General features: G+C 43.9%; 1 protein-coding gene across 2 annotated transcripts in view; it reads left to right on the plus strand.

The window, feature by feature from the left end:
* The first annotated feature begins 2,658 nt into the window (after positions 1–2,658).
* ZC3H12C (zinc finger CCCH-type containing 12C) overlaps positions 2,659–25,986 on the plus strand; it is a 71,551-nt gene continuing 48,223 nt past the window's right edge. Inside the window, exon 1 of one of the 2 annotated variants that reach the window (XM_036324536.1) lies at positions 2,659–3,007. In XM_036324536.1, the coding sequence (XP_036180429.1) occupies positions 2,984–3,007 (24 nt within the window). In that variant the 5' untranslated portion in view covers positions 2,659–2,983. Of the gene's footprint in view, positions 3,008–10,646; positions 14,907–25,986 lie in introns of those variants that run through there. The other variant, XM_036324537.1, reaches the window with a different exon arrangement.

Consider the following 25,986-nt stretch of genomic DNA (forward strand, 5'->3'; position numbering starts at 1 on the left):
ATGGGCAATTCAGTCACAACTCAAGATCCAGACTAGACTTTATAACTCAAATATAGATTGGCTATGTTTTGAGGTTTTGCTATTAGACATTGAAAGGGTGATCTTCAATTTTCCCTGACACTCTCTCTTTCTTCATGCCGTTCCACTGATACGCCCTTCCTTGTACTCTCTGCTTATCAAAACATTATTCCTCAATGTTTTCCAGCTTACACGCCCCTTTTTGAAACTCAGAGTCACCTTCTATGCAGACTCCCCAACCACTCCAACCTAAAGAGATTCCTCTGAACGTTCATTGCATGAACACGCATTGAACACTTGTAAATTACCTTGTTTTCTTTTAATTTTCCTGTTTTCGTCTCCCCAACTACAGAGGAAGGTAATAAAGGGCAGTACCTTATTCACATAAGGTTCCTGATTCTAGAGTCAGGCTGCCTACATTTCAATCCTTGTATTGTTACTATTTTTGGTCTGGATTTTTTTTTTCATCTGTAAAATGGAAATCATGATAGCTATTCTCTCATAGGGGTTTTGTGGGAATTGTATGAGAGAACACGTGCAAAGTGCTTAGAATAGTGCCTGGAACATGGTAGGCACTCACTAAATGTTAGCAGTTATAATAATTACCCAGTCTCTTACCTCCAAAGGACCTAATACAGTGCCTTGGTCTCAAACTCATTAGTCAACAGAGCCAAATATCAACAGTACAACGATTGAAATTTCTTTTGAGAGCCAAATTTTTTAAACTTAAACTATATAGGTAGGTACATTGTTATTAACTTAATTAGGGTACTCCTAAGGCTTAGGAAGAGCCACACTCAAGGGGCCAAAGAGCCGCATGTGGCTCGCGAGCCACAGTTTGCCGACCACGGGTCTATAGCCATGCTGAGTCGATACTGAGTGGAATTTAGTTGAGTCTGTTGAGGGAAACAAGGTCGATTGCAGGAGTGGATATTGTGGAGTAGGGGAACTCCCTGGCTTTTAAAAAATCATGCAATGATGCCATCACTTACGGCTGTCAGCCACGTAGGCTTTCTAAGCTGATCCCTAGTGCTGCTCAAGAGACTTTTGAGGGTTTGGCTCAGTAATAGGAGATGCTTTTCCAAAGCAAGCTTCCCTTCCTGGCAATAAAAACAAGGAACATGGCTGCCGAGAACAGGCTGCCAGACTTCCTAAGGGTCTTACAGATGGTACTAAAAATGTGGACTGGAGGGCTTTCGTGTGCTCAGAAAGAAGTCTAGGAGCCAGCTCTTTCACCTACTGCGCCCCAAGACTGGCCTACTGGAGTGGAAAGCAGGCACAGGGAGATGCTCCCCTCTCATCTCAGAGGTGTTGGGATGCCCACCGACACCAGCCAGTGGAGCCCTCTCAGCTGGGACCCCATCATCAATAGCTAAGGAGCAACAGATGCCAGCCAACAGGCAAGGACCTCTGTGCTGCTCCCGGAAGCCATAGAGGCAGATTTATTTTCTCCTAAAGAGAAGAAAGAGAACATTAAACTAGAAAATATAAAGTCTGAGCCACAATAAGCATTGTGGACATCACTACGATTAAGTAGTCCAAGCAAATCCAACAATTCCAGGCTTAAACCACAGATGCCCTATTGAAAACAATTAGAGAGGCAAGAAATAATTCTACTGAAGGTGAGAAAGTGTTATCAAAGGCATGAACTCTGTTCCAGTGAAACAAATAGATGCTCTGGATGCAAACAGATCCCAGTCCTTCATATGCGAGCTGTGTAATGTGGGGAAATTCTTCCAACCTCAATTTTCTGACTGATAAAGGGGATCACACCACATGGCTGTGGTGAACCTTAAATGAGAAAATGCAGTTAGACCAGGCTACCTAGTGTGTGGCACACAGTAGGGGCGCAATCCACATAGGTTCCCTTCCCTTTCACTCTAAGAGCTGCTGCATCCTGCCGAGGCTAGCAGTGAGGCGCCTGGTGACCATCCCACGGGCCGGTGAATTCGAGTATTTGAGCATTTCCGAAATGCTGACCTCGATGGTGCGGGATGTTGTACAAGTCACAAAAGTTGTTCCCGTGGCTGTTCACACTCGCAGCCCAGGAGCCCACGCCCGTGTCGCAGGCTGTCCCCTCCCAACCTCCCGACAGAGATCTGGGTTGATCCCAGGTTTAACCTCGATGTCGACAGATTGCCATTTCCAACCAGGCCGGCTTCCTTGCTGAGTGAAGTGCTTGCCCTGGAAGAAATCCCAACAGCTTCGTGTGTTTAAATTCCCTTACGGGTCTGGCTAATGATGGCCGCGGGTTTTCCTCGTTACGGGTTTATGGATACGAAGCGAACGGCCACGGGGAACTTGCCCTAAGAAGTCAGACTCCCGATTTCCTGGGCTGCCCGGGGGTGATGCGTGCTCTCGCGGGGTGACGGTGCCGCCGGGCGGACGGGCGCCCTCCCGGACCCGGCCGGGAGCGGGCAGCGGGCAGCGGGCAGCGGGGGGGGGGGGGGGGGGGGGGGAGGTGGGGACCCCGGGCTGGGCCGGCGAGGGAAGGGGCGCGGGGGGCGGGGGGCGGAGGCCGGGGACGAGCGGCGGGCAGCCCCGGCGCCGGGTCGAGCCTGCAGGTTCCAGCAGCTCCCCGCACCCTCTCCACGCCTCCCGGGTTTTCCCCTCGGCCCGGGGTTTCCTGTTTCAGTTCTCGGTGATCTCCAGCAGCAGGTGCTGGTTTGCAGCCTCGGCTCCCGGGGAGAAGGAACCGAGGGAAGGGGAGGAGGAAGCGGCGCGGCGGCGGCGGCGGCGGCGGCTGCGGGCGGGAGGTCGCGGAGCGAGCAGGCGGGCGGGGAGCCGGAGCGTGCGGCCCGCGGAGCAGCGCGCGCCGGGGCCGGGCCGGCGAGGGGCCGGCGGCCGGCGGCCATGGGGGCGCCTCCCGCTCGTCCCGCGCCCTAGCGGCGGCCGCGGCGGCCCAGGGCCGAGGCGAGAGAGGCCGCCCGAGGCCCCGGGCTGCCCTCGTCCGGGACGTGCTGTGATGGCCGCGGAGAAGACGCTGCAAGTAGGTTGGGCAACGCGGCCGGGCCGCGCGCGCGTGCGGGGAGTTGTGCCACCGGAGGGCGCGGGCCGGGCCGGGGGAGCGCGGAGCGGGCCGAGGGCGCCGCTGTCGCTGCGGCCCCGCACCCGTCGCCGCCTCTCGCGCGGTCGGCCCTCCGGGTAGCGGTCCCCAGGTTAGTCCCTCGGGAAGGGGTGGAGGGCCGCGGCGGCGAGCTGCCCGGGGGACGGGGGGCGGACGGGCGGGAGCGGCGGCGCCGGCGAGCTCAGGCCCAGCGGGGCGGACGCCCGGAGGTGGAGTCAGGAGCTCCGCGGGCCCCGGCCCCCGATCCCCGGCCCCCAGCCCCCGATCCCCGGCCCCCAGCCCCCGATCCCCAGTCCCCGGGCCCGGGTCCGGGCTAGGCGAGGGAGAAGCCGAGCGCATCCTCCCGCCGGCAGCGCCCCCCGCGGGGTCTGGGGCGAGGGAGGCCGGTCTCCGCCCGCGGCCTAGGGCCCCGTCCACTCCCGCCGCCCCGGGCTCGGCCGCCGAACGTGGAGGCGAGCGGCGCCCCGTGGAAACGGACCGCAGCCCGGCGCCGCGGCTCAGCCCCGCGCGCTCGTGGGTGAGGCATCCGACACCCCCGGCCCCAGCCGTTCGCCTTATGATCCATCCATCCCGCACCCAAACGGCCCCCGCGCCCGGGCCGCCCAACGAAACCCCCGTCCCGGCCCCTCGCGACCCTCCTGCTGCCCTCGCTCCAGTTCAGCGAATCCCCATTTCCCCCAGCGCTCATTTTAGCTGCGCCGGTTCTCGTATGAACTCCGTACAAAGACGTGGTGCAAACATAACTCCAAGACGTGAATCCCACTTGCCCTCCCTAAACTCTCTCATCCGTTGCCCCTTTTAGGTTCCTTAAAACACAGCCTCACTCGACCTGGGTTCCTGGCCTTTCGGGTGACCAATAACAATCCTGATTTGTGCTCCGTGCATTGTGATAAAGAGGCGAAATGCTAATTCGGATTTAGGGGGAGTTTTCCTATTGGTTGCAGAACCGGGTTGGAATATCCCCAGGCCCACGAGGCCCTCCTGGATTCAGATCCTTTTTTTTTTTTTTTAAATCATCTTAGAATGGATGCAAAGATACTTCGGGCTAAGTACTCTACATTTAGGAATTTGGAGAAGTTCTTCATTTCTTCACTTCATCATATTTTTCGAATGGAAAACAGTGAAAGGACCTCAAACATATTTTTTAGACTTTCCAAAAACCACAAGAAGTCACAATGTATGTTTTATCTTTTTAAGCTCAGTATATATAGGGTTCAGTGGGTATGACATCCCTTGGTCACTTACACATACAGTTAACTTTGGTAGTAATTTTTAATATTGGTGTTATTTAGTATTTGAATATAAAAATAGTGGAACCAAATATTTGTGAAATTATCTTATTTTGATCATTGAAGAAGAGGCTTATTTCAGACTTGGCCTCTCGCTTCATCTGTTTTCTTTCCATTTGGCATTCTTATTTTAAGTTATCTAAATCTGTCTACTTGAAGATACCCTACAAACATCAGAATGGTCCAGTAACTGTCTATAATTCAGAATGTTTAATTGAGTGTTTTTACTTAATTTAAGAACGGGTTTTACTTTTCAAAGTAAGTTACAATTCTGCCTCTAGCATCTGGTCATCACAGAAGTACTTAATACTGTAAGCAAAATAAAACAAACTTTTAAACAAAACAACAGCAAAAAAGAAGCCAGTATTTTCTAGCCTGCATTTTATAATGAAAGTCTAATGAAACTATTTTATTATAATGGAAAATATTAAAGGATAGGAAACAGAAGCTTGGAGTGTGTACGCTGATGAGAGTTTTTACTAGTCACTTCCTTTTACTACATTTTTGTTTTAATTAACAGACTAATAAAGATATCCTACTTTATATTAATGGCTTCTCTGGAGCTGTGCTTTCATGGATTACATCTGCCAAATTGGTCCCCAAGTGTTTAATGAAAATTGTATTTTTTTAAATTTTTTCATCCTACAACTAGGTTACCTTGTCTTCATCCTAGCAGCCCACAATGGTTTCTACGTTTAATTTTATTTTCTATAACAGATGTAAACGTGTTGCTATCATTTTATGGCTTTTTATGCCATTTTATATCTTTGATGTTTTTCGTTGTTCTTGTACGCAAATCCAGAAGAATTTTACTTTGATTCTGGTTTGATTGCAGTTTTAAAGAAACAAGTTGTGAAGTGGGGTTTTTATTCTTTGGGTGTTAGAATCTAGGATTGTACACTAATCTGCAGTCATTGTTCTTTTGAGACTGATAAACTATTCCCTCAGCAAATAACTATTTAGTATCAAGTCTCTGTGCTATGTAAGGCCCCTGACCTGTAAAAGGAGATTATGAACAGAACACAATGCCACATCAAATGTTCTCTGTGACAGGAGAGAAGAAGTAAATGCAGGTCCTGGGGAAGGCTGCGTTCCAGGCCTCAGAGGTAGGATGCTAGTATGCTAGTACCTACCTTTGCATACCTTGGAGATATTGCAGGTTCCTTTCTAGACTACTACAATAAAGGAATCCTTTTGCTAGCGGAGGGTCTTGCTTTCAATTTGTAAAACAAAACAAAAATGCAACATTTGTGAGAAGCACAATAAAATGAGGTTTGCCTGTAGGTAGAGCTGGGTGGGAGTCATTTCTAAATGAATATGTGCTGTGAGTCAAGGGACCTTGGCAGGGAAGCAGGGAATGGGTGGCCTGTGTGTCCAGAGCATTAAGATGGGAGTAGTGGGTGATGAAGGTGGTGAAGATAGTTTCGGGCGGGCGGGGGGGGGGGGGTGTGCTTGAAAAGAGAAATATTAAGTAGCAAGGTCAGTAAAGAAGACTTTATTAAATCAGGATTCCAAATTTAAATAAATAATATTGAGATTCTAGGGTGGGATCTCAACTATATCATATTTTCTAAAAAATCTTCGTGGTTTTTTTAAAAATATATTTGTATTGATTTCAGAGAGGAAGGAAGATGGAGAGAGAGATAGAAACATCAATGATGAAAGAATCATTGGTTGGCTGCCTTCTGCACACCCCACGTGGGGGCTCAAGCCCGCAACCCTGGCATATGCCCTGACTGGGACTCAAACCCTGACCTCCTGGTTCACAGGTCTGCACTCAACCACTGAGCTACTCCAGCCAGGCTCTTCTTGTGTTTTAAGTGTTAATATGCCTCATGGACCTACAACATGTAAAATCTCATGTGTTAAAAAGCTATAATGTGAGATTCATCAAAAACATGTTATAATCGTTGCTGTTTCACTATTGACAGTTCAGGGAAATAACCAACACTTGAGAATGTGGTGGTTTTTTTTTTAATCTATTTCATCCCTAAATATATTCACTTTTTCATTCAGTATGATTTTCTCTTTAATTTTTCTATTTGACAGAGGATTGTTTTACTGTATTAAAGATGAAAATAGAGTATAATCACCATAAAGCTTAGTATATATGATTTTATGTCACAACACTGACAGTAATTCTTATGCACAGTGAACTAGCCTAAAGCAAAGCCCAGAAGCGCATTCTGAACAGCCAAAGCATTCTGCCTTTAAGGAAATTATCATATCGTATAGGGAATAAGAAGAAAATCCCAAGGTCTCCCTGCTTGCCTTGGACATTTTCGCTGGCTACCCTCACCTTCCGCCTGGCTCAGCCTCGTTATTCAGGCCTCAGCTTAGATCTCAGTTGACTCCATTGTAGTTTAAGATGGATAACTTATTCTGCCGCGCATTGTTCTAAGTGCTCCACCTGTACTAATGCGTTTAATACTTACTACACTCCTACGAAAAACTATTTCATTACTCTTTTTTTTTCTGATGAGGAAACCAAACCACAATGTGGTTAAGTAACTTAATGGGCCTCACATTAATGGCCGAGCGAGAGTTCCAACATAGGCTGAGTCTGTCTTAGTCAAATATTAAGGTTTCTGGAACTTAGTACATGTTAATTAATGTGTCTATTATTGTGAGGTTTAAAATACATAATGGAATGATCTTCCTTGGGAGTTTGGTTCTTAAAAGATACATCTTTTTCTCCTATCACTGAAATTAATACTTTTTATAGAGCTTTGTATCCCCCCTTCTCTTCCCTTTGTAATGTACACAAAGGATTTTCTTTGTGTATGTTAAGAATATTGCAAATATTTTCTTCCTGAGAACCTGTCATTTTATTTAATCATTCTCCTGTTTCAGTTAAACATTTGGGTTTCTTTTGCCAGAATTTTAATATCATAATGCTTAAGTTGACTATCCCAGTAAAATAATTTTTTTCTCTATCTATGTTCTTAGGATGGATTCCTAGAAGTAATCATCCAAGATAATAACTATGCTTTAAGGCAGCGGTTCTCAACCTGTGGGTCGCGACCCCTTTGGGGGTTGAACGACCCTTTCACAGGGGTCGCCTAAGACCATCAGAAAACACATATATAATTACATATTGTTTTTGTGGTTAATCACTATGCTTTAATTATGTTCAATTTGTAACAATGAAATTGGGGGTCACCACAACATGAGGAACTGTATTAAAGGGTCGCGGCATTAGGAAGGTTGAGAACCACTGCTTTAAGGTTTTTGATGCCAAAAAGCTTTCCAGAAAAGTTGTGCTGATGTACACACCCATTAACAAATCAAGAGTGCTGATTGCATACCATATTTGAATGCACTAAGTATTAGCACTTCAAAGTTTGACAATTACTTAGATGAGCATTAATATCTAATTTAAATATTTTTTCTAACTTACATTTTAAATTATTAAAGTACTCCAAGTTGATTAAAAAGAAGCAAAGTTAAGAGAGTTAAAATCACCTAGAATCTCATTATCCAGAAATAATGTCTGTATTTTGATAAATATTTTTCTGACAATTTTTAATACCTGTAGTTATACTTTGTAGAATTTTTACTTGGGTTTTAAAGTAAAAAAAAAAACATAAGCATTTTCTAATTTCCTAGTTTTAGGCAAAATTATTTCTGTGTTTTCAAAATACTGTATATTTTCCATAACACTTGGCATATTTAGTGATACTTAACTGTTTCTTCTTTGTTTCTTATTTCTTTTCTGCTTTCTGTGTCTCTGCTCTTCATCTAGAAAACAGAGAAAAATACTACCTAGACCATAAGGATTACCTAATAATACAAAAATGTAGATAACAGTATAAGAGCTACTGTGCCTAGGAGTTTTTATATTGATCGTAGTCTCTAGGCTCCCTGAGGGTCTTCTACAGCATTTGGCACATAGTAGAAAACTTCATGAATGTGTTTTTATTATTAAAGGCCATCTAGTACTTTAAATAATAATCTGATGTGAGTAGGATGAACAAAAGCCAGTACATGATTAAGAGATTCACTCAATAACACAGCAAAAAGCACAATTATTGTTACCTAAACATTTGTAAGTTAACTTAGAATTCATAATGTGATTTCTTGAGGGGCCATACAAATTTTCCTTATCCTATATAATAAAAGACAAAAAGGGTAATTGACCACACCTTCGCTATGCTTCCCATTGGCTAATCAGCGAGATATGCAAATTAACCACCAACAAAGATGGCGGCCGGCAGCCACACAGCTGAAGTGAGCAGGAGGCTTGCTTGCTGCAGTGATGGAGGAAGCCAAGGTTCCCCCCCTGCCGCAGCCTGGCTCTGAGCTCCGAAAGCAACAAAGTTTCAATTATAGAAGCTAAACAAACCCAGATACCTGCTTTCAGCAGGCCGTGGCCTCAGAGCTGCAGCAAGCAGGAACCAGCCCTCAGCTCCAGTGACAGCAACAAAGTTTCAATTATAGAAGGTAAATAAATCCCAGAATTTTGAAAAAATACTTTAAAAAAAGAAAAGAAAAAAAGGAGAGGCTGGGAGCTTCAGTCGCCGGCCAGCCTGAAAACGGCCCTCAGCCCCTCACCCAGACTGGCCAGGCACCCCAGTGGGACCCCCACCCTGATCCGGGACACCCTTCAGGGCAAACCAGCCGGCCCCCACCTATGCACCAGGCCTCTATCATATATAGTAAAAGGGTAATATGCAAACTGACCCTAACAGCAGAAAGACTGGGAATGACGGTCATTATGACACACACTGACCACCAGGGGGCAGACGCTCAATGCAGGAGCTGCCCTCTGGTGGTCAGTGTGCTCCCACATGGGGGAGCTCTGCTTAGCCACAAGCCAGGATGATGGCTGCCAGTACAGTGGTAGTGGTGGGAGCCTCTCCTGCCTCCTCAGCAGTGCTAAGGATGTCCGACTGCAGCTTAGGTCTGCTCCCCACTGGCAAGTGGACATCCCCCGAGGGCTTTCAGGCTGCCAGAGGGATGTCTGATTGCCATCTTAGGCCCAATCCCCTGGGGAGCAGGCCTAAGCCAGCAGGTGGACATCTTCCGAGGGGTCCCAGACTGCGAGGGGGCACAGGCCAGGCTGAGGGATGCGCCCCCCCCTCCCACGAGTGCACAAATTTTTGTGCACCGGGCCTCTAGTCCTAAATAATAAAAGGCTAATATGCAAATCAAATGGTGGAACAACCGGTTGCTATGACGTGCACTGACCACCAGGGGCAGACGCTCAATGCAGAAGCTGTCCCCTGGTGGTCAGTGTGTTCCCATAGGGGGAGTGCCACTCAGCCAGAAGCCAGGCTCACAGCTGGCGAGCACAATGATGGTGGCGGGAGCCTCTCTCACCTCCGCGGCAGCACTAAGGAAGTCCAACTGCCCTGGAGAGCGGGCCTAAGCTGTCAGTTGGCCATCCCCCGAGGGCTCCCCGACTGCGAGAGGGTGCACAGGCTGATGGAACTCCCCACAAGTGCACAAATCTTGTGCACCGGCCCTCTAGTAAGAATATAATTACCCCACTTAACAGAGGAAGGATATTGTAAAAGTGAATTTTTCAAAAAGTCTTTAAAGTCTTTCAGTAGCAAACTGTTTTAACTATTTTAAATGGAAGAGTCTGTACACATGCATTTTATTTTTCTACCTTCAAATAATAGGTAGCCTGTAATTTCACTTATTATGAAATATAATAATAGCTAACATTTATTGGGCAGTAACGCTATGCAAGGCATAGTATTAAGCACTTATGTTACCTAATTTAGTTTTAAAACAATTCTATACAGTTTACACTGTTGTTTTGCCTACCTTCCATGTGATGGAGTGCATGCCTAGAGATATTAATCTTGCCAAGGTTATTGAGGTTTCCGATTTATCCTAAACGAAATAGCAATAGTTGCCCTGCTTTTTTTAAGATGGCGGGGATAGCAGAATTCCATGATTTTTATTGATTTATATCAGTGATTTTTGGTGTTTTCTCCTTGATGTTAGCTGTTCCTTGTTGACATTGTCACTCCCTCCTTCTATTATGCAGCAGGCATCTGCTGTGGACTATAAAACTGTACAACAACAGCTAATATTATTTCTAAAATGAAAGTTTTTAGTCAGTGATTAAACGCTTTTAGGATGCTCAGATAGTCTGGATTGCAGAACTGAAAGATTGTACTGTGTGGTTGGTGGTTGGTGGGCCAGCCCTGCCCCTGATTGGGAGGGGGGAGGTGGGGCTGATCGGGGGCGGGGCCAGCTGGGGGGGGGGGCTGCAGGCGGTTGGCCGTCCCCACCCCCTGGTTGAACTCAGAGTCGAGGGGACAATTTGTATATTAGCCTTTTATTATATAGGATGATTTAACAGTATCCACTGATTTGATTGGACAGAGATTTTGTGTGTTTTTTTCAGTCTCACTTATTCACTGGCTCTAAATTGTGTTCAAGATAATTGGGATTATTAGATAGAAAATTTCTGTAAAATCAAGTCAGTTTGTATTTTAGATTTTTTAAAGGGCCTTCTAGTCTATTACTTCATTGTCTTTTAGGGGCAGGCTAAAATTAGTTTTTGTTCTTCTTAGTCATCTGTACTCATTTTCTATTCAAAATTGTGTGGGCTTAATTTATCCTTACTGTGTGACTTAGTCTGTTTCAAATCTTAACTTTTTTGTCCGATTACAGGGAGCAGATTTCCCAAATAATTGAAGCTGCCTCATTGTTGACTTATATGATACTTGTTTTATCTTTAAGTCTTCATTTTCTTTTATTGTTCCATTTAGGCCATACAAAATTATCAACTTAAAAATTAGCCTGCTCTATTTGGTCAAACGTTTAATTAATTCACCCCTAATGCCTTGGCAGGGCCGGACCCAATGATTTTCTGGGCCTTGTATGGCCTGCAGGCTGGACAGTCCCCACCCCTGAATTACAGAGTTATTTGGAAGAGAGTTTTAATTTATGGATACTGGGTTTGGGCTGTGCGTGTTTTTTTTAATTTGCTTCTAGCTATCTGCTGCTAACTTCTCATTTTTTATATCATGGTCAGAGTATGTTTCCATTATGTTGGTTTGAGTTTTTCCTAAGCCTTAAAAGTTGGTTAGCGTAAATGTCTGTCTATATCTCAACTTTGAAGTCAAGAAACTCATAGTGAATTATTTCAGCACTTGAAATAAGGGTCATTTTTATTGTTGTAGTTTAAATACTATATACCCTGGAGTTTAATGCCACATCATCATTTAAGCACTGTGGATAAGAGAAATAAATCTAATGCTTTGAATTGTCAGGGCTTTTTGTCATCTTTGTGGAAGGATAGAATGATGTAACTTTCAAAATAGGCTGATTTCCCAGTTTGTTTTAAAAGTGTTTGAGTTCCTTAAATGCGGTTTCTCTGCTTGTAGAACTTCATACCTCTCAGCCCCGGTGTTCTCCCTCTGCGCGTTTCCTAGGATTTCCTTGGGAGTTGGAGGGGCTAGCAGCTGTGGCTCCTCCATGGCCCTCCTTACGCTCTTCACCTTACGCAGTTTAATCATATTTCAGAGAGCATCTTCCAGATACTTCCCACTTTCACCCCCAGAAGGGGGGGGCGGGGGGGAATTAGCTCTTCTTTCCTGAGCTGATTATGAATGGTATGAATAAAAAGGAATAGCAAAATTATCAGAATTAACTCACATTCTTGAAAATGGAGAGTGGTGGCAATTCTAGTGATTCCTGTAAGAAAATTAACCAAATGCTTTTTTTTTTTCTGAAGAGGAAAAGATGTTTTAAATTATTGCCCTTTTATTTCCTATTGAGTTCCCTATTTTTCAGTGTTCTTCTAGGTCTTTCAATTGCATTGAAGAGAGATCCTCTGATTGGTTCTAATGTCTTTTACCCCCACCCTCTGTTTAATAAAAACATCTGCAGGGAACATTCTTATTCAAAATTGAGGTTTGAGTAAGATTAGATTCAGAGTATAGGTAATATATGTTTAAAGTACGGTGTTGAAAACACATCAGGAATCCAGCATATAAGAAAAATGTCACAAAATTGATTTTGTGATTTTAGTTGAAGTAGGAAATTTGAAGGCTGGCCTTGGTGGCGGGGAAGCAGGAGCCAGGTTGGCAGCTGTGGCTTAGCTTGGAGACCCTCCAGTGGTGTGATAGCACCTGAGTGCAGACAAGGCAGGTGGAGAACGCACGCGGAAACTCCTGAGTGACAGCCAGAAGCCAGGATGCCAGTTTGGCAAGCAGCGGGCTATCAGGTGCTGAGTCTTGGGCCTGATCATTCCTCAGAATAACAGATGGGTCGTAAATGTTTATTTCCTACTTTGATAGCAAATGAGTACTTAAGTTTCATGTGCATTTTAATTGGGTACTTATTTGATGATGAACACTTCAAATAGGCAGGACAGTTCAGCATGGATTTACATTTGGCCAAAGTTCTGAAATAATTTTCTTCTCACTGTGTATAGCCTCTTACTCAGCTTTTCGTATTATCTCTTTAAAAGATAATAAGAGCCCTGACTGGTGTGCTCAGTAGTTAGAGCATCGACCTGCTTACCTGAAGGATCATGTGTTTGATTCCTGGTCAAGGGCACATACCTCAGTTGGGGGTTCGACCAATAGATGTCTTTCTCATATCAATGTCTCTCTCTCTCCTTTTTTTCTTTCCCACTCTCCCTTATACTCTCTAAAAAAATCAATGTGGGGAAAAGAATACATTATGCTTGGGTAAGGCTTAACAGGATAAAAAGATAATCAGAATTATATTATAAAATAAAATAACCAAATACTTCTTTTAGAAATAATGGATCTGAAGACTGACTAATTTGTTTAATTGCCAAATCTTTGCTTCCCACTAAAGTAACTTTTTGCTTACCAAACCCACTGGGTTAAGAACCTTTCCCAAGAGTGAGAAAGGTAAGCTGATTCTATCCTCCCTGTACCTGCTTCTGCCCGTGCACATGGTCACCCACATATCAACACACACAAGTGAGGTGGAGGTCAGGTCAGGCATAAGGAAGGAAATCCAGGGACCAGAAGTATGCTGAGATTCTTATATTTAAGTCTCTTTATCTAACCATTAAATGGTCATTTGGTTCAAGAAGCTATTCTTACAATATCAATCACCCCTTCCTTCATACAGTAAACCCTCGATTTTCAGACCTCAGTTTAACAGACTTCTGATTTAACTGACAAAATTTCCAGTCCATATGTCATATGTGAAAATTAACACCCTGTTAATTTTAAAAAGCTTTTAACCAAGATTTGCTTATAATTAAATTGACAGGGTGTTTTTTGTTATGAATTCAGTTATTTTTAACAGATTTTAGCAAATAGGCCATATGTTGGAGAAAAAACTAGTAATTTCACCGACATAAATAAAATTACATATCTACAACTATAGTCTACATATTTATATTCCAGAGTCACAGCTCCTAAGCAGTGTTTGGGAAATGATTAGCACGTGATCACGCGAGGCGAGGCGAGTAGTAATTGGTTCTGTTGTCACATGGCATGGGGTGACTTTCTGCGGCAGTTTTACCGCTGGTGGAAGTGGTTCTGACCTGCCCTGAGCCACGCCCCAACTGTGCGCATTTGTTTACTCGAGGGGACTGGTCAATGCACCCATTTACTGACCTATTCAGTGTAAATGTAAAATGACAGTAATACATATAGAAAGCTTTTCTGTGAAATTAAACTTTTCATACATACTTAATTTTAATCGCACAAACATGTCTATATAAGTAATAACAGGTAAACTAATCTGTCATTTTTTAACATACGCATTTGGAAAATCTACTTTATTATATAACGGACTTTAGCTTTAATGGACACACCCTCGCTCGAATTAGTCCGTTATATCGAGGAACCATACTTTAATGCTTAATAATTGCTTTAAGCTTACACGTATCCCAATACCCGCACTGATCTTTCATTTGGAGTTTTGACTTTTGGTGGGAGAGAGATTGGAAGGAGCAACAGGATGAGAGTATTTAGACTGCCAACTGGCAGCAGTGAGCCTCTAGGGGTCTTAAGAGCTGGGGAGGAAGATTGCAGATGGGTTGGAAAAGGAGGCAGAAGCGACACCAGCTCACCTCCTGCTCTCTGAGGACTGGCAGGTCCTGCCAGGGGCCTTTCTCACCGTTCACTCTTCACTCCCAGGGAGTCCTGGCCCGTGGGTCTCCTAGAGGCTGGGAACGACTGGCAAGGCTGAGGGGGTAGACAGAGGAGCCCTTCCCTGCTCCTTTTGGTTTTCACCAAGTTATTATCCCTTTCGTTATTCTCATTTGTTCATTTAGTCATTCATAGATATGCATCACTTTTTCCTCTCCTGCCCCACTGAATCCGTTCTCCTGGTTTAAAGTTCTAACGGGGAAAAAAGAGAAAATGAAAAACTTATCCTTCCCTATCACCCTCCAAACTATCTTTCTATATCTTATTCCTTTCCTGTCATACTTATTAAAAGAACACTTATACTACCATCTTTTTCAGCACACTCTTACCAGGTTTTTTTTTTTTTTTCTTAATCAGGAGTTTTTAACCTGGATTCTGTGGTTCCCCTTTGCTATGGATATGAGTTTGGGCATTCTGTGATGCTGGGTGAGAAAAAAATTTTTATTATTATATTCATAATTTCTGAATGAAATTTAGCATTTTCCTTAATTATGAATATAGGCAACAATCCCAATATTAATAACAGTATATATGACTTTGTTACCCACAGAAATCATAAACATTTCTCTGTCATGTTATAGTTGAAATAAATATTTTGAGTATCTTTCACTTTTAACTACAAAATCATTGTAGTGATTAGATCTGCTGTTATATCTTATTTTAATATGTTAATGTAAAGGTATATATTTCAGTATACCACAATTTTATATATTTTGATAACTGTATTTTAATATAATTGGTTTCTTTGTAATAAAATTCTTTTTTTTTAATTTATGTATTTAAAAGCATTACTTTGAATTTTTTTAACAGTTATTTAAGGGAGACTTCATTAGACTAAGAAAGTGATCAATAACACAAAAACATGGTTAAGCCTTACCAGTTTTGCTCCGGGGATAGAGCCTCAGCCTACAGACCCAATGGCCCCAGGTTCGATTCCAGTCAAGGGCACGTACCTTGGTTGCAGGCTTCTCCCCGGCCTGGGTCCTGGTCGGGGCTCTTGCAGGAGGCAACCAATCAATGTGTTTCTCTCACATCGATATTTCTTTTTTTTTTTTTAATTAAATCTTTATTGTTCAGATTATTACAGTTGTTCCTCTTTTTCCCCCCATAGCACCCCTCACCCCCCCCCACTGTCCTCATCCATAGGTGCACGATTTTTGTTCAGTCTCTTCCAGCATCCCCCACACCCCTTCCCCCCCCACCCCAAGAATAGTCAGTCCATTCCCTTTCTATGCCCCTGATTCTATTATAATCACCAGTTTATTCTGTTCATCAGATTATTTATTCACTTGATTTTTAGATTTACTTGTTGATAGATGTGTATTTGTTGTTCATAGTTTGTATCTTTACCTGTTTCTTCTTCTTCCTCTTCTTAAAGGATACCTTTCAGCATTTCATATAATACTGGTTTGGTGGTGATGAACTCCTTTAGCTTTTCCTTATCTGTGAAGCTCTTTATCTGGCCTTCACTTCTGAATGATAGCTTTGCTGGATAAAGTAATCTTGGTTGTAGGTTCTTGGTATTCATCACTTTGAATATTTCTTGCCACTCCCTTCTGGCCTGCAAAGTTTCTGTTGAGAAATCAGCTGAGAGTCATATGGGTACTCCCTTGTAGGTAACTGACTGTTTTTCTCTTGCTGCTTTTAAGTTTCTCTCTTTGTCTTTTGCTCTTGGCATTTTAATTATGATGTGTCTTGGTGTGGTCCTCTTTGGATTCCTTTTGTTTGGGGTTCTCTGTGCTTCCTGGACTTGTAAGTCTATTTCTTTCACCAGGGAGGGGAAGTTTTCTGTCATTATTTCTTCAAGTAGGTTTTCAATATCTTGCTCTCTCTCTTCTTCTGGCATGCCTATAATTCTGATGTTGGTACGCTTGAAGCTGTCCCAGAGACTCCTTATACTATCTTCATATTTTTGGATTCTTTTTTCATTTTGCTTTTCTGGTTGGGTGTTTTTTGCTTCTTCATATTTCAAATCTTTGACTTGATTCTTGCGATCCTCTGGTCTGCTGTTGGGAGTTTGTATAATATTCTTTATTTCAGTCAGTGTATGCTTAATTTCTAGTTGTTCCTTTATCACAACCTCGAGGGTCTCATTAGATTTCTTGAAGGTCTCATTAAGTTTATTGGCGGTTTCTAGAAAATTCTTGAAAAACCTTAAAAGTGTGGTTTTGAACTCTATATCCAGTTGTTTGTTTTCCTCCATTTCTTTCATTTGTGTCCTGTTTCTTTGTCTCCGCATTTTTTTATGCTTTGCTGTGTTGACAGAGTGGCTTTCTGTGCTAGGTGTCCTATAGGGCCCAGTGGCTCAGCCTCCCCAATTACCTGAGGTAGACACTCTTGGTGCACCCCTTTGTGGGCTTTGTGCACAGTCTTGTTGTAGTTAAGCCTTGATTGTTGTAGGTAGCACTGGGGGGGATTGGCCTCCAGGCCAATTGGCTGTGAGAATCAGCTGTGTCTGCAGTGGGAGAACTTCTGTGCTGGAGACACCCCTCCAGGGCAAGACTTGCTTTAATGGGGCTTTGGTGGCCACTGAGTCTGCCCCCTGAGTGTGTTGTTTATGGGTCCGAGGAGCTGCAATCTGGATGGTCCCACTCTGACCACTGGGCACACTGGCTCCTGTATCTCTAAGGAGGTGCTAATCTAGCCTTTGCCTGAGGCTACCCAGCAGGAGCCAGCTGAGATGCAATGCAAGTTGCCCTGGGGCCTTAGGCCAGCTGCAGTTTGTTAGGTATTTATCAGATTGCAAAGCACCAGGCCTTTCATATGCAAAAGCCTCTGTTCACAGCTTGGGCGGGGCAGGGATCCCAGGGTTCAACAGGGAGGAATGAGCAGTTATGGCTGCTCTCAGTCCTGCCCTCAGAGGCCCTGCTTCTCAGTGTCCCGGCAATCGCTGCAAGCACCTCTGAGAGAAAGCTGCCCTCGAGTTCTGACCGATGCCAGACAGTCCAGTTTCTCCCGTATGAGTCTGGGTCCCCAAAGACTCGCCTGGAACTGGAGCTCAGAGCTTGAGACTCCCTCCCGATTGAAAAAAACAACCGTGTCCTTAGCCGCCAGCCCTCTCCGCATGCGCCTCTGTACCTCTGTATTTTACTTCCACACCGCACCTCCTCTGAGTCTCGGTATGCTTTTCTCTTTCCTTCTAGTTGTAGAATTTCCACTCAGCCAGCCTTCCTGTGGTTCTGGATGATGTCCGTTCCATCTTTTAGTTGTATTTTTGAAGTGGTTGTGCGACGCAGCAATTTCCGGTGTTTACCTATGCCGCCATCTTGGTTTTCCACAAAGCCATTCTTTTCTCACATCGACATTTCTCTGTCTTTCCCTCTCTCCTTCACTCTCTCTAAAAATCAATGGAAAAATATACTTGGGTGAGGGTTTAAAAAAAAAATACAAGGTTAAGAATAGCTGTCTGTTCATTCCACAGAAATAGCTCCCTCAATATCCTCAGTCATTCTGCAGTATATTTATAGCATTTGATGCCATCAATTTTTTTTATTACTTCCTCCTCTTCTGTCTTTAGTATTAAATCATTTCTGGGGTAGTTCAGTTAGGTAGAGCGTCGTCCCAATTCACCAAGATTGTGGGTTCAATCCCTGGTCACGGCACATACAAGAATCAACCAATGAATGTATAAATAAGGGGACAGCAAATCCAATCATTTCTGGACCCATTGGCTCTATCTTAGAAAATGTCTCATATTTGTTTGTCTCTTTTTCCATCATTTCCTGGAACCAAAGTTGAAACTCTAATATAGCATTCAAGACTTCCCATAAACTGGCCACTTTCTAGCCTCTCTTACACATAATCTATATATTTCATCATCTCTCACATCGCTGGGCCTTTGATTTTGTTGTTCTCTGGCCAAAAATCTGTCTTTCCCCACTCCCCTCCTTCCCCCTGCACAGACACACACACCATAGTGTATATAGGAATGTGTCATCATCATCATTCAGTCCTTAGCATACATGTCACCTCTCAGGACCTTCTCAAATCTGAGCTGCTGTCTTTGTCTCTCATACCCTTCATATCACTATTAATAGCATTAATTTTGACATACCCTATGTTACATGGACATTCCTTTATCTGGTTTCCCTAGTATAAATTTTATATTCCTTAGGATAGCAACTGTATTTATGTTTATCACCCATCTTCTCCACTTAGCATTATCCCTTTCTCATAATAAGCATTCAAATAAATGTTTTTGAATGAATACATGAATTCATTGAAAACTAGTTTAACCTCTCATTTATTCTGATTGAGTAATCATGAATCATTCTGCTATGTTCCTGCCTTTCATCAGAATATTACTTATTAAATGTATTAGTTGTAAACAATTTTAAAATAAAATTTGATCAACTAGCTTACATCTATAAAAATGCCCTAAGAAGTAAGATACTCTGTACTTAAATATTACTATCAATATATTCCTCAGCCATTAAAATCTTAACAAAATAATTTTTTAACAATTATTTAAGGGAGATAATTATTATGGAGTTAATTTTTCAATAGTTAATAGCTTATAGATCTTAGAAAAAAAGCTAACTCTGAAAAGTGTTCAGTTTATTATTTTAGGATAATCTGTGTCTAAAAATTAAAAGATTATTGAGGTGGGAAGAGATGGCTGCTTTTTGTCTACAGCCATTTATTTTTAAGTAATTTCTCACAACCCACCACTTACAATCAGGGGTGGGGAAGGTCTGGCTCGCAGGCTGTATGATTTGGCCTGGCCCTGCCAAGGCAAACGCAGACAGGACTCGAAATTCAAATCTAGGAGCTTTTTTTCGTAACAACATAATTTTTAAGTTGATAATTTTGTATGGCCCGTGAATGATGTTTTAAATATCCAAATGGCCCTTGGCAGAAAAAAGATTCCCCACCCCTGAAAACTGAAAGAAATGTTTTCCACAGAAACTCTTTGCTTCCTCTCAGGCGCCTGTTACATTTTCTTCTATTTATACTTCCATTTTCTCCCTCATCCCTTCACTCCTGCCCACCATCAAATCAATGTGTTTTTTCCTAAGCCATTGGTTTCCAACCATTTTTATACTTGTGTTCCTTACAATGCTTTCTAGCATCTTCTAATTAACCTCACTAGCTAAAGTATTCCATGACACTTAACTCATCAGTTTTTCTTACAAAAAAGGATAGGTATGTTTATCTTTTCCAAACTAAATGTTATCCCCTTTCCCTCTGAGAGACATTGTTCTAAATTATTTATTTAACAAAATTCACATGGTTAAGGTCATGAACAAAGACAGCATAGGGCATTTGAACTCCAGGTCATTTGATATTTTGATTCTATGAACATGTGGTAAGAAGAGCTAATGGCACATGGGACACAATTGTATCCTTTGCCTGCATGATAGTCTGTTTTTGGGGGAGGTTTTTTTTGTTTATTTTGGGTTTTTTGCACAATCTTTCCCATCTATCTATATATATAAAAGGTTAGTATGCAAAGTGTCCCCATGGAAGTTCGACCGGAAATTCTATCACTCACTATGACATGTGCTCACCTCCAGGAGGGTGGCGTGGAATGAAGGAAGGCCCCAGCCGGCAGCCGGCAGCCAGGGAAGGGAGGCGCCAATCGGCCCTGATTGCTGGCCAGGCCTAGGGACCCTACCCGTGCACTCAGTGTTAGCTACATGAAATAATGTTTATATACATATATACTGTATGTATATATATGTATATACATATACATATATATATATATATATATAACACTGTACATAGTCTTTACAAATCATTTACAGAAATACATTTTCCTCCTTCAGAAAGATTTAAGAAAAAAATCTGAAATGTGAATTTCATTAAAATGATATATGATAATTATTTGTTTGACTTATTAATACTGTCAAGTATATTAATAGACTGCCTAATATAGAAACATGATTACATTTGGGAAGGATTATATATACTGATATTTCCCTAAAACTTTTTATATCAATAATCATAAGACTAGATTGTCATTTTCTCTTACTTGCTTTGACACATTTGGGCACCACTGTTTTGCTGACATTAGAAAAGTGGTATGGTATTCATCCAAACTTTTTCTCAGTGGTAAACCAACTGCCCAGAGTACCACAGGGAACTAGGCTAGGTTGGGCCACGTGTTCCCACACAGGCACCACTATTTCTGATTTACTGCTATTCTGAAACGTGTCCCTGAACCCTTAGTATAAATGTCAGGGCAGCGTTTACTCCCGCATGTGGCTCAAAGACAAGAGGAAGAGAAGAAGGAAATCTCATAACTTACGGATATAAGAACTAACACCATACCATGCATCCCTCCCCACAGCTAAGCTGGACAAGTTACTTAACTGCTCTGTGTCTCAGTTTCTTCAAATATGAAATGGAGACAACACCGCCAGCAGCATGGGTAAAGATCGATGTAACTCAATTGGAAGTGTGGAAGTAGGTCAAGCTTATTAGACATTAGTATAAAATAGGGTGATATCACTCCATCTGCTCAAAGCCCTCCAAAGGTTTCCCATCTCAGAATACAAGCCAACTTTGACCTATGACCTTGCTACTCAAAGTAGAGTCCATGGACCAATAGCAACAGCATCAGCTGTGATCTTGTTAAATGCGTTAATCTCAGACCCCACCCCAGTCTTCCTGAGTCAGAATCTTCAAGGTCCTCAGATCTTCAGATGCTACGTAAAGTTTGGGAAGCATTGCCCTTCAGAGTTCTACCTGTCCTGGCTTCTCATGACCTTATCTTTCTGACTCATCCCCTTGCTCACTTGCTGCCAGTCATACTGGCCACCTTGCTGATCCATGAACACTCTCATCTCAGGGGTTTGTACTTAATCCTCCCTCTTCCTGGTATATACTTCCTTTCACTTCATTTAGGTATCTGCACAAATATTGCCTTACTAGGGTAGACTTCCATGATTCAAAGATTCTTTAGCATTGACCATCACCTGACGTATATTTATTGTTTATATTCTCTCCCTCTCCCCCACCCCACCCCACCTTACACCAAAAGCTTGGTGAGGGAAGGACACTTGGTTTGTTCTTGCTGTAGTCCCAGTGCAGGGCCCTAGGAGGGTCCCAGTTGCTGAATAAAACTGGTATTAAAAATTGCAGGTAAGATCTCTATGAGTTCTGAAGAGGGAAAAATTACAGCCGATTCTTGTTTTCATTGTAGTTCTGTTCTGTAAAGTTGCCACAAATACTGAACCATTGCTCCTACAGGAAACACAGGATTTAGCCTCAGGTCAAAACATTTCCATGGACCAATCAGTACATAACCTTGTACATGTATTGCTGTTTAAAGACACCTTATTTAATATATACTGTTGATTCATTAACATTGAACTCACAACCAACAGCACTGTAACTTATGTCTTAAAAAAGCTTGCCTAATACATAGTTTCTCCTTAAGGCACTTCACAGCATTCTTGTACTTAATAGATAGTACTTGAGCACTTGGGAGCATTTAAACAGAAAATTCACCCACAAAAAGCACAAAAATGCAAAAAGTTAGCACTAAATAATCCTTTTTAAGACGCTTGTTTACAGTAGGAGAGCTGAAAGAAGAAGGGGAAGTGTCACTTTGTTCAGCCTCAGTGGGAATGTTGTGTGTTTTGGGCAAGTCACATTTTCTGCCTCTCTGTGCTGACATGTCTGTAGAAAGACTCCAAAGCACCGTGAGTATTAATTTTGTGGTTACAAATTTTACTAAGTAGGCAAATTTGCAAATACAGAATCTGAATAATGAGAACCAACCATACATTCTTCCAATAAATATTTATTATGTTTCTATTATGTGTCATGCTCCCAGAATTATTCACCACTCAAAGATTTATCAGGTCTGTCGGTCACAGCCCCTCTGCTAGGGGCTGGACCTCCGTGGATGCCAGGAATTGGAAGAAAACATGAGTAGCCACAGGCATCTAAGATAAACTTTATTCCAGGCTAAGTAGTCATTGCACATACAGTAGTCCTTGCTAGCACGGCAGCAAACACAGGAGCTGCTAGACAAAGTAGTTCTTCGAAGTACCCTCCACAAAGCAGCCGCTCACCAGCTGGTCAGCAGCACATTTTTATACTAACTCAAATGAAAGAGGCTTCTCGTCACATAGTGACACCAGCGTGTGGGTTATAGAAAGGTATGCCTGCACAGTGCATACAGTAGAACTGTGCTATTGCCTTTGCACATGCGTATGGCACATGGGCCTTGAACATCTGGCGTAGTCTGGTCAGGGTCCCCACAAGGTCCTAACCATGTCAGGCCTTGTGCAAAACTTAAATAATCCTAAGGTAAGTTGAAAAGTGTTCCAGGAAAGTTTTCCTGGCAAAGTTGGGTGTTTAGCTGTGTCTTCAATGATAATGGGTAGGATTCTAACAAGTGAAGCTGTGGAGAAAGGTATTTTAGAAGAAAGAAACTGTAAGTCAGTGTTCTTAACCTTGGCTACACATTAGAATCACTGGAGTGCGGCAGGCTTCACTTAGATAAAAAAATAAATAAACCTCTACAATGGAACTCTGGAATCCAAATATTGTATTTTCAACCTCCCCTGATGATTCCAATATGTAAGCAAATTGAGAGAACCACTGCTTAAATACTCGGGTCTGGCTGGAGTGTAGGTTATATAAAATAAGTAAAGAACAAATCTGAAGAAGAGATTTTGGCTCCAAATTGAAGTGCCATCATTTATTTAGCACATATTTATTAAGTGCCTGTGTGTGCCAGGCACTCTGCTGGGCTCTGCAGATAAATCAGAAAGCAAAACACAGGAGTTAACAAACAAATCTCATTGGCAGCTGTTCAGGATGATTCATATTCTAGATTTAACTAATTATAGTATACTAGAGGCCCGGTGCACAAAAATTTATGCACTCAGGGGGGAAGAAGGGGGTCCCTCAGCCTGGCCTGTGCCCTCTGGCAGTCTGGGACCCCACGGGATATAACGACCGGCTGGCTTAGGCCTGCTCCCAGGTGGCAGAGGGCAGGCCCAATCCCTAGGTGCAGCCCCTGGTGGGGCTCAGAGCAGGGCCGATTGGGGAGTTGGGGCACCGCCCCCTCTCATGCACAGAGCAGGGCGGATCGGGAGGTTGCAATGCCACCCTCAGTCACGCTCAGGGTAGGGCCAATTGGGGGGTTGGGGCACCGCCCCCTGTCACACTCAAGCCAGGGTTGATGGGGAGGTTGCGGCACCACCCCCTGTCACTCACAGAGCAGGGCCAATCGGGGTTGGGGCGCTGCCCCCTGTCACGCACAGAGCAGGGCCCATCGGGGGGTTGGGGCTCCTTACCCTGTCACGCACAGAGCAGGGTTGATTAGGGGGTTGGGGAGCTCCCCCCTGTCACGCACAGAGCAGGGCCCATCAGGGGGGTTGGGGAGCTCCCCCCTGTCATGCACAGAGCAGGGTTGATCAGGGGGTTGGGGAGCTCCCCCCTGTCACGCACAGAGCAGGGCCCATCAGGGGGGGTGGGGAGCTCCCCCCTGTCACGCACAGAGCAGGGTTGATCAGGGGGTTGGGGAGCTCCCCCCTGTCACGCACAGAGCAGGGTTGATCAGGGGGTTGGGGAGCTCCCCCCTGTCACGCACGGAGCAGGGCCCATCAGGGGGTTGAGAAGCTCCCCCCTGTCACTCACAGAGTAGGGCCGATAGGGGAGTTGGGGCACCACCCCCTGTCACACACAGAGCAGGGCAGAGCAGGGCGTTGGGGCGCTGCCACTCTCACACTCAGGGCAGGGCCGATGGGGAGGTTATGGCTCTACCCCGTCACACACAGAGCAGGGCCCGTGGGGGGAGGGGGGGGTTGGGGCGCCGCACCCTGTCACACACAGAGCCGCAGGGCGATCAGGAGGTTGGGGAGCTCCCCCCTATCTCGCACAGAGCAGGGCTGATCAGAAAGTTGGGGCGCCTTCCCCTGCCACCAACAGAGCAGGGCGAATAGGGAGGTTGTGGCCCCGCCCCCTGTCACACACAGAGCCGCAGAGCGATCAGGGGGTTTGGGCGCTGCCCCCTGTCACGCTGATCCTGGTGCTGGGAGGCCTCGCGGCTCCGCTGATCCTGGTGCTGGGAGGCATATTACCCTTTTACTATATAGGATAGAGGCCTGGTGCATGGCTGGGGGCTGGCTGGTTTGCCCTGAAGGGTGTCCTGGACCAGGGTGGGGGTCCCCACTGGGGTGCCTGGCCAGCCTGGATGAGGGGATGATGGCTGTTTGCAGCTGGTCACACACGATTCAGGGTGGGGGTCCCCACTGGGGTGCCTGGCCAGTCTGGGTGAGGGGCTGAGGGCTGTTTTCAGGCTCACGGGTGACTGAAGCTCCCAACTGCTCCTTTTTTTCTTTTTCTTTTTTATTCTGGGCCAGCTTTAGCTCTGGCTCCAGCTCTGAGGCCTCTGCTGGGTTCTATAATCGAGACACTGTATCAACTCCAGCTCTGAGATCCCAGCTCACTGAAAGCTGGTTTCTGGGGTTTTATCTTCTATATTTGTTACAATGTTTCAAACTGTAGGCTCAGAGGCCGGCAAGGCAGGCGGGAACGTTGGAGTCTTCCATCACTGAAGTAAGCAAGCCTCATGTCAGTTTCAAGCTGCCTGGCTGCCGGCCGCCATCTTGGCTGGCAGTTAATTTGCATATCTCGCTGATTAGCCAATGGGAAGGGTAGCGGTCGTACGCCAATTACCATGTTTCTCTTTTATTAGATAGGATGATGAGTCCTACTTAGAAGGAATCTTGTCCTAAATGCTCAGAATAATAAATTTTTTAAATACTTTTTATTGGTTTCAGAGAGGAAGGGAGAGGGAGAGATAGATAGAAACATCAATAATGAGAGAGAATCATTGATCAGCTGCATACTCTCTACTGGGGATCGAGTCCAAAACCCAGACATGTGCCCTGACTAGGAATCAAACTGTAACCTCCTGGTTCATAGGTCCATGCTCAACCACGGAGCCACACTGGCCAGGCCAGAATAACAAATTTAATGTCTGAATTATTACCTCTCTTTCTAGTATGAATGGAACACTATGAAGAAAAAAAATTTTTCATAAACTTTTGTGCTAATTTCACTGAGCATTTCTTCTAACAAGCATTCTTTTTGTCAGCCTCTCCGTGTTTTCCAGTGTCTTGCACACCAGGACAGTTGTCTAAAATCAGTAGTGTGCAGTGATTTAAAATCAGTAATATGAGGGCCATTGGAAGTATTAAGCATTTTGTTTTTCCATCTTATAAGAATTGGTATATAAGAAACTATTTTGTGACTTGATCATTAATAAGGATTCATATTTAGATCAAATTTATAATGAACAGAACTTTTATTGGGTGATAGATGGTTTGCAGTTCCTTTTGTATTATTTGTTGTATAGCATGCTTTATGTTTTTCTGAGTTCCTTTCCATTTAATATTCACATGCTACTATTACGCTCTCTTCTTGACCAGGCAGACCTAATGAGAGGGCCCTGTTTTAGTTCTACCTAGTGCAATCATTCTCTATAGCCTAAATCTGTCCATTTCACTTTAGCAATGCTTTTGGTCAAGCAGCTTTG

The sequence above is a fragment of the Myotis myotis genome, unplaced genomic scaffold (genome assembly GCF_014108235.1).
Source record: "Myotis myotis isolate mMyoMyo1 unplaced genomic scaffold, mMyoMyo1.p scaffold_m19_p_10, whole genome shotgun sequence".
In the NCBI taxonomy this organism is placed as follows: domain Eukaryota; kingdom Metazoa; phylum Chordata; class Mammalia; order Chiroptera; family Vespertilionidae; genus Myotis; species Myotis myotis.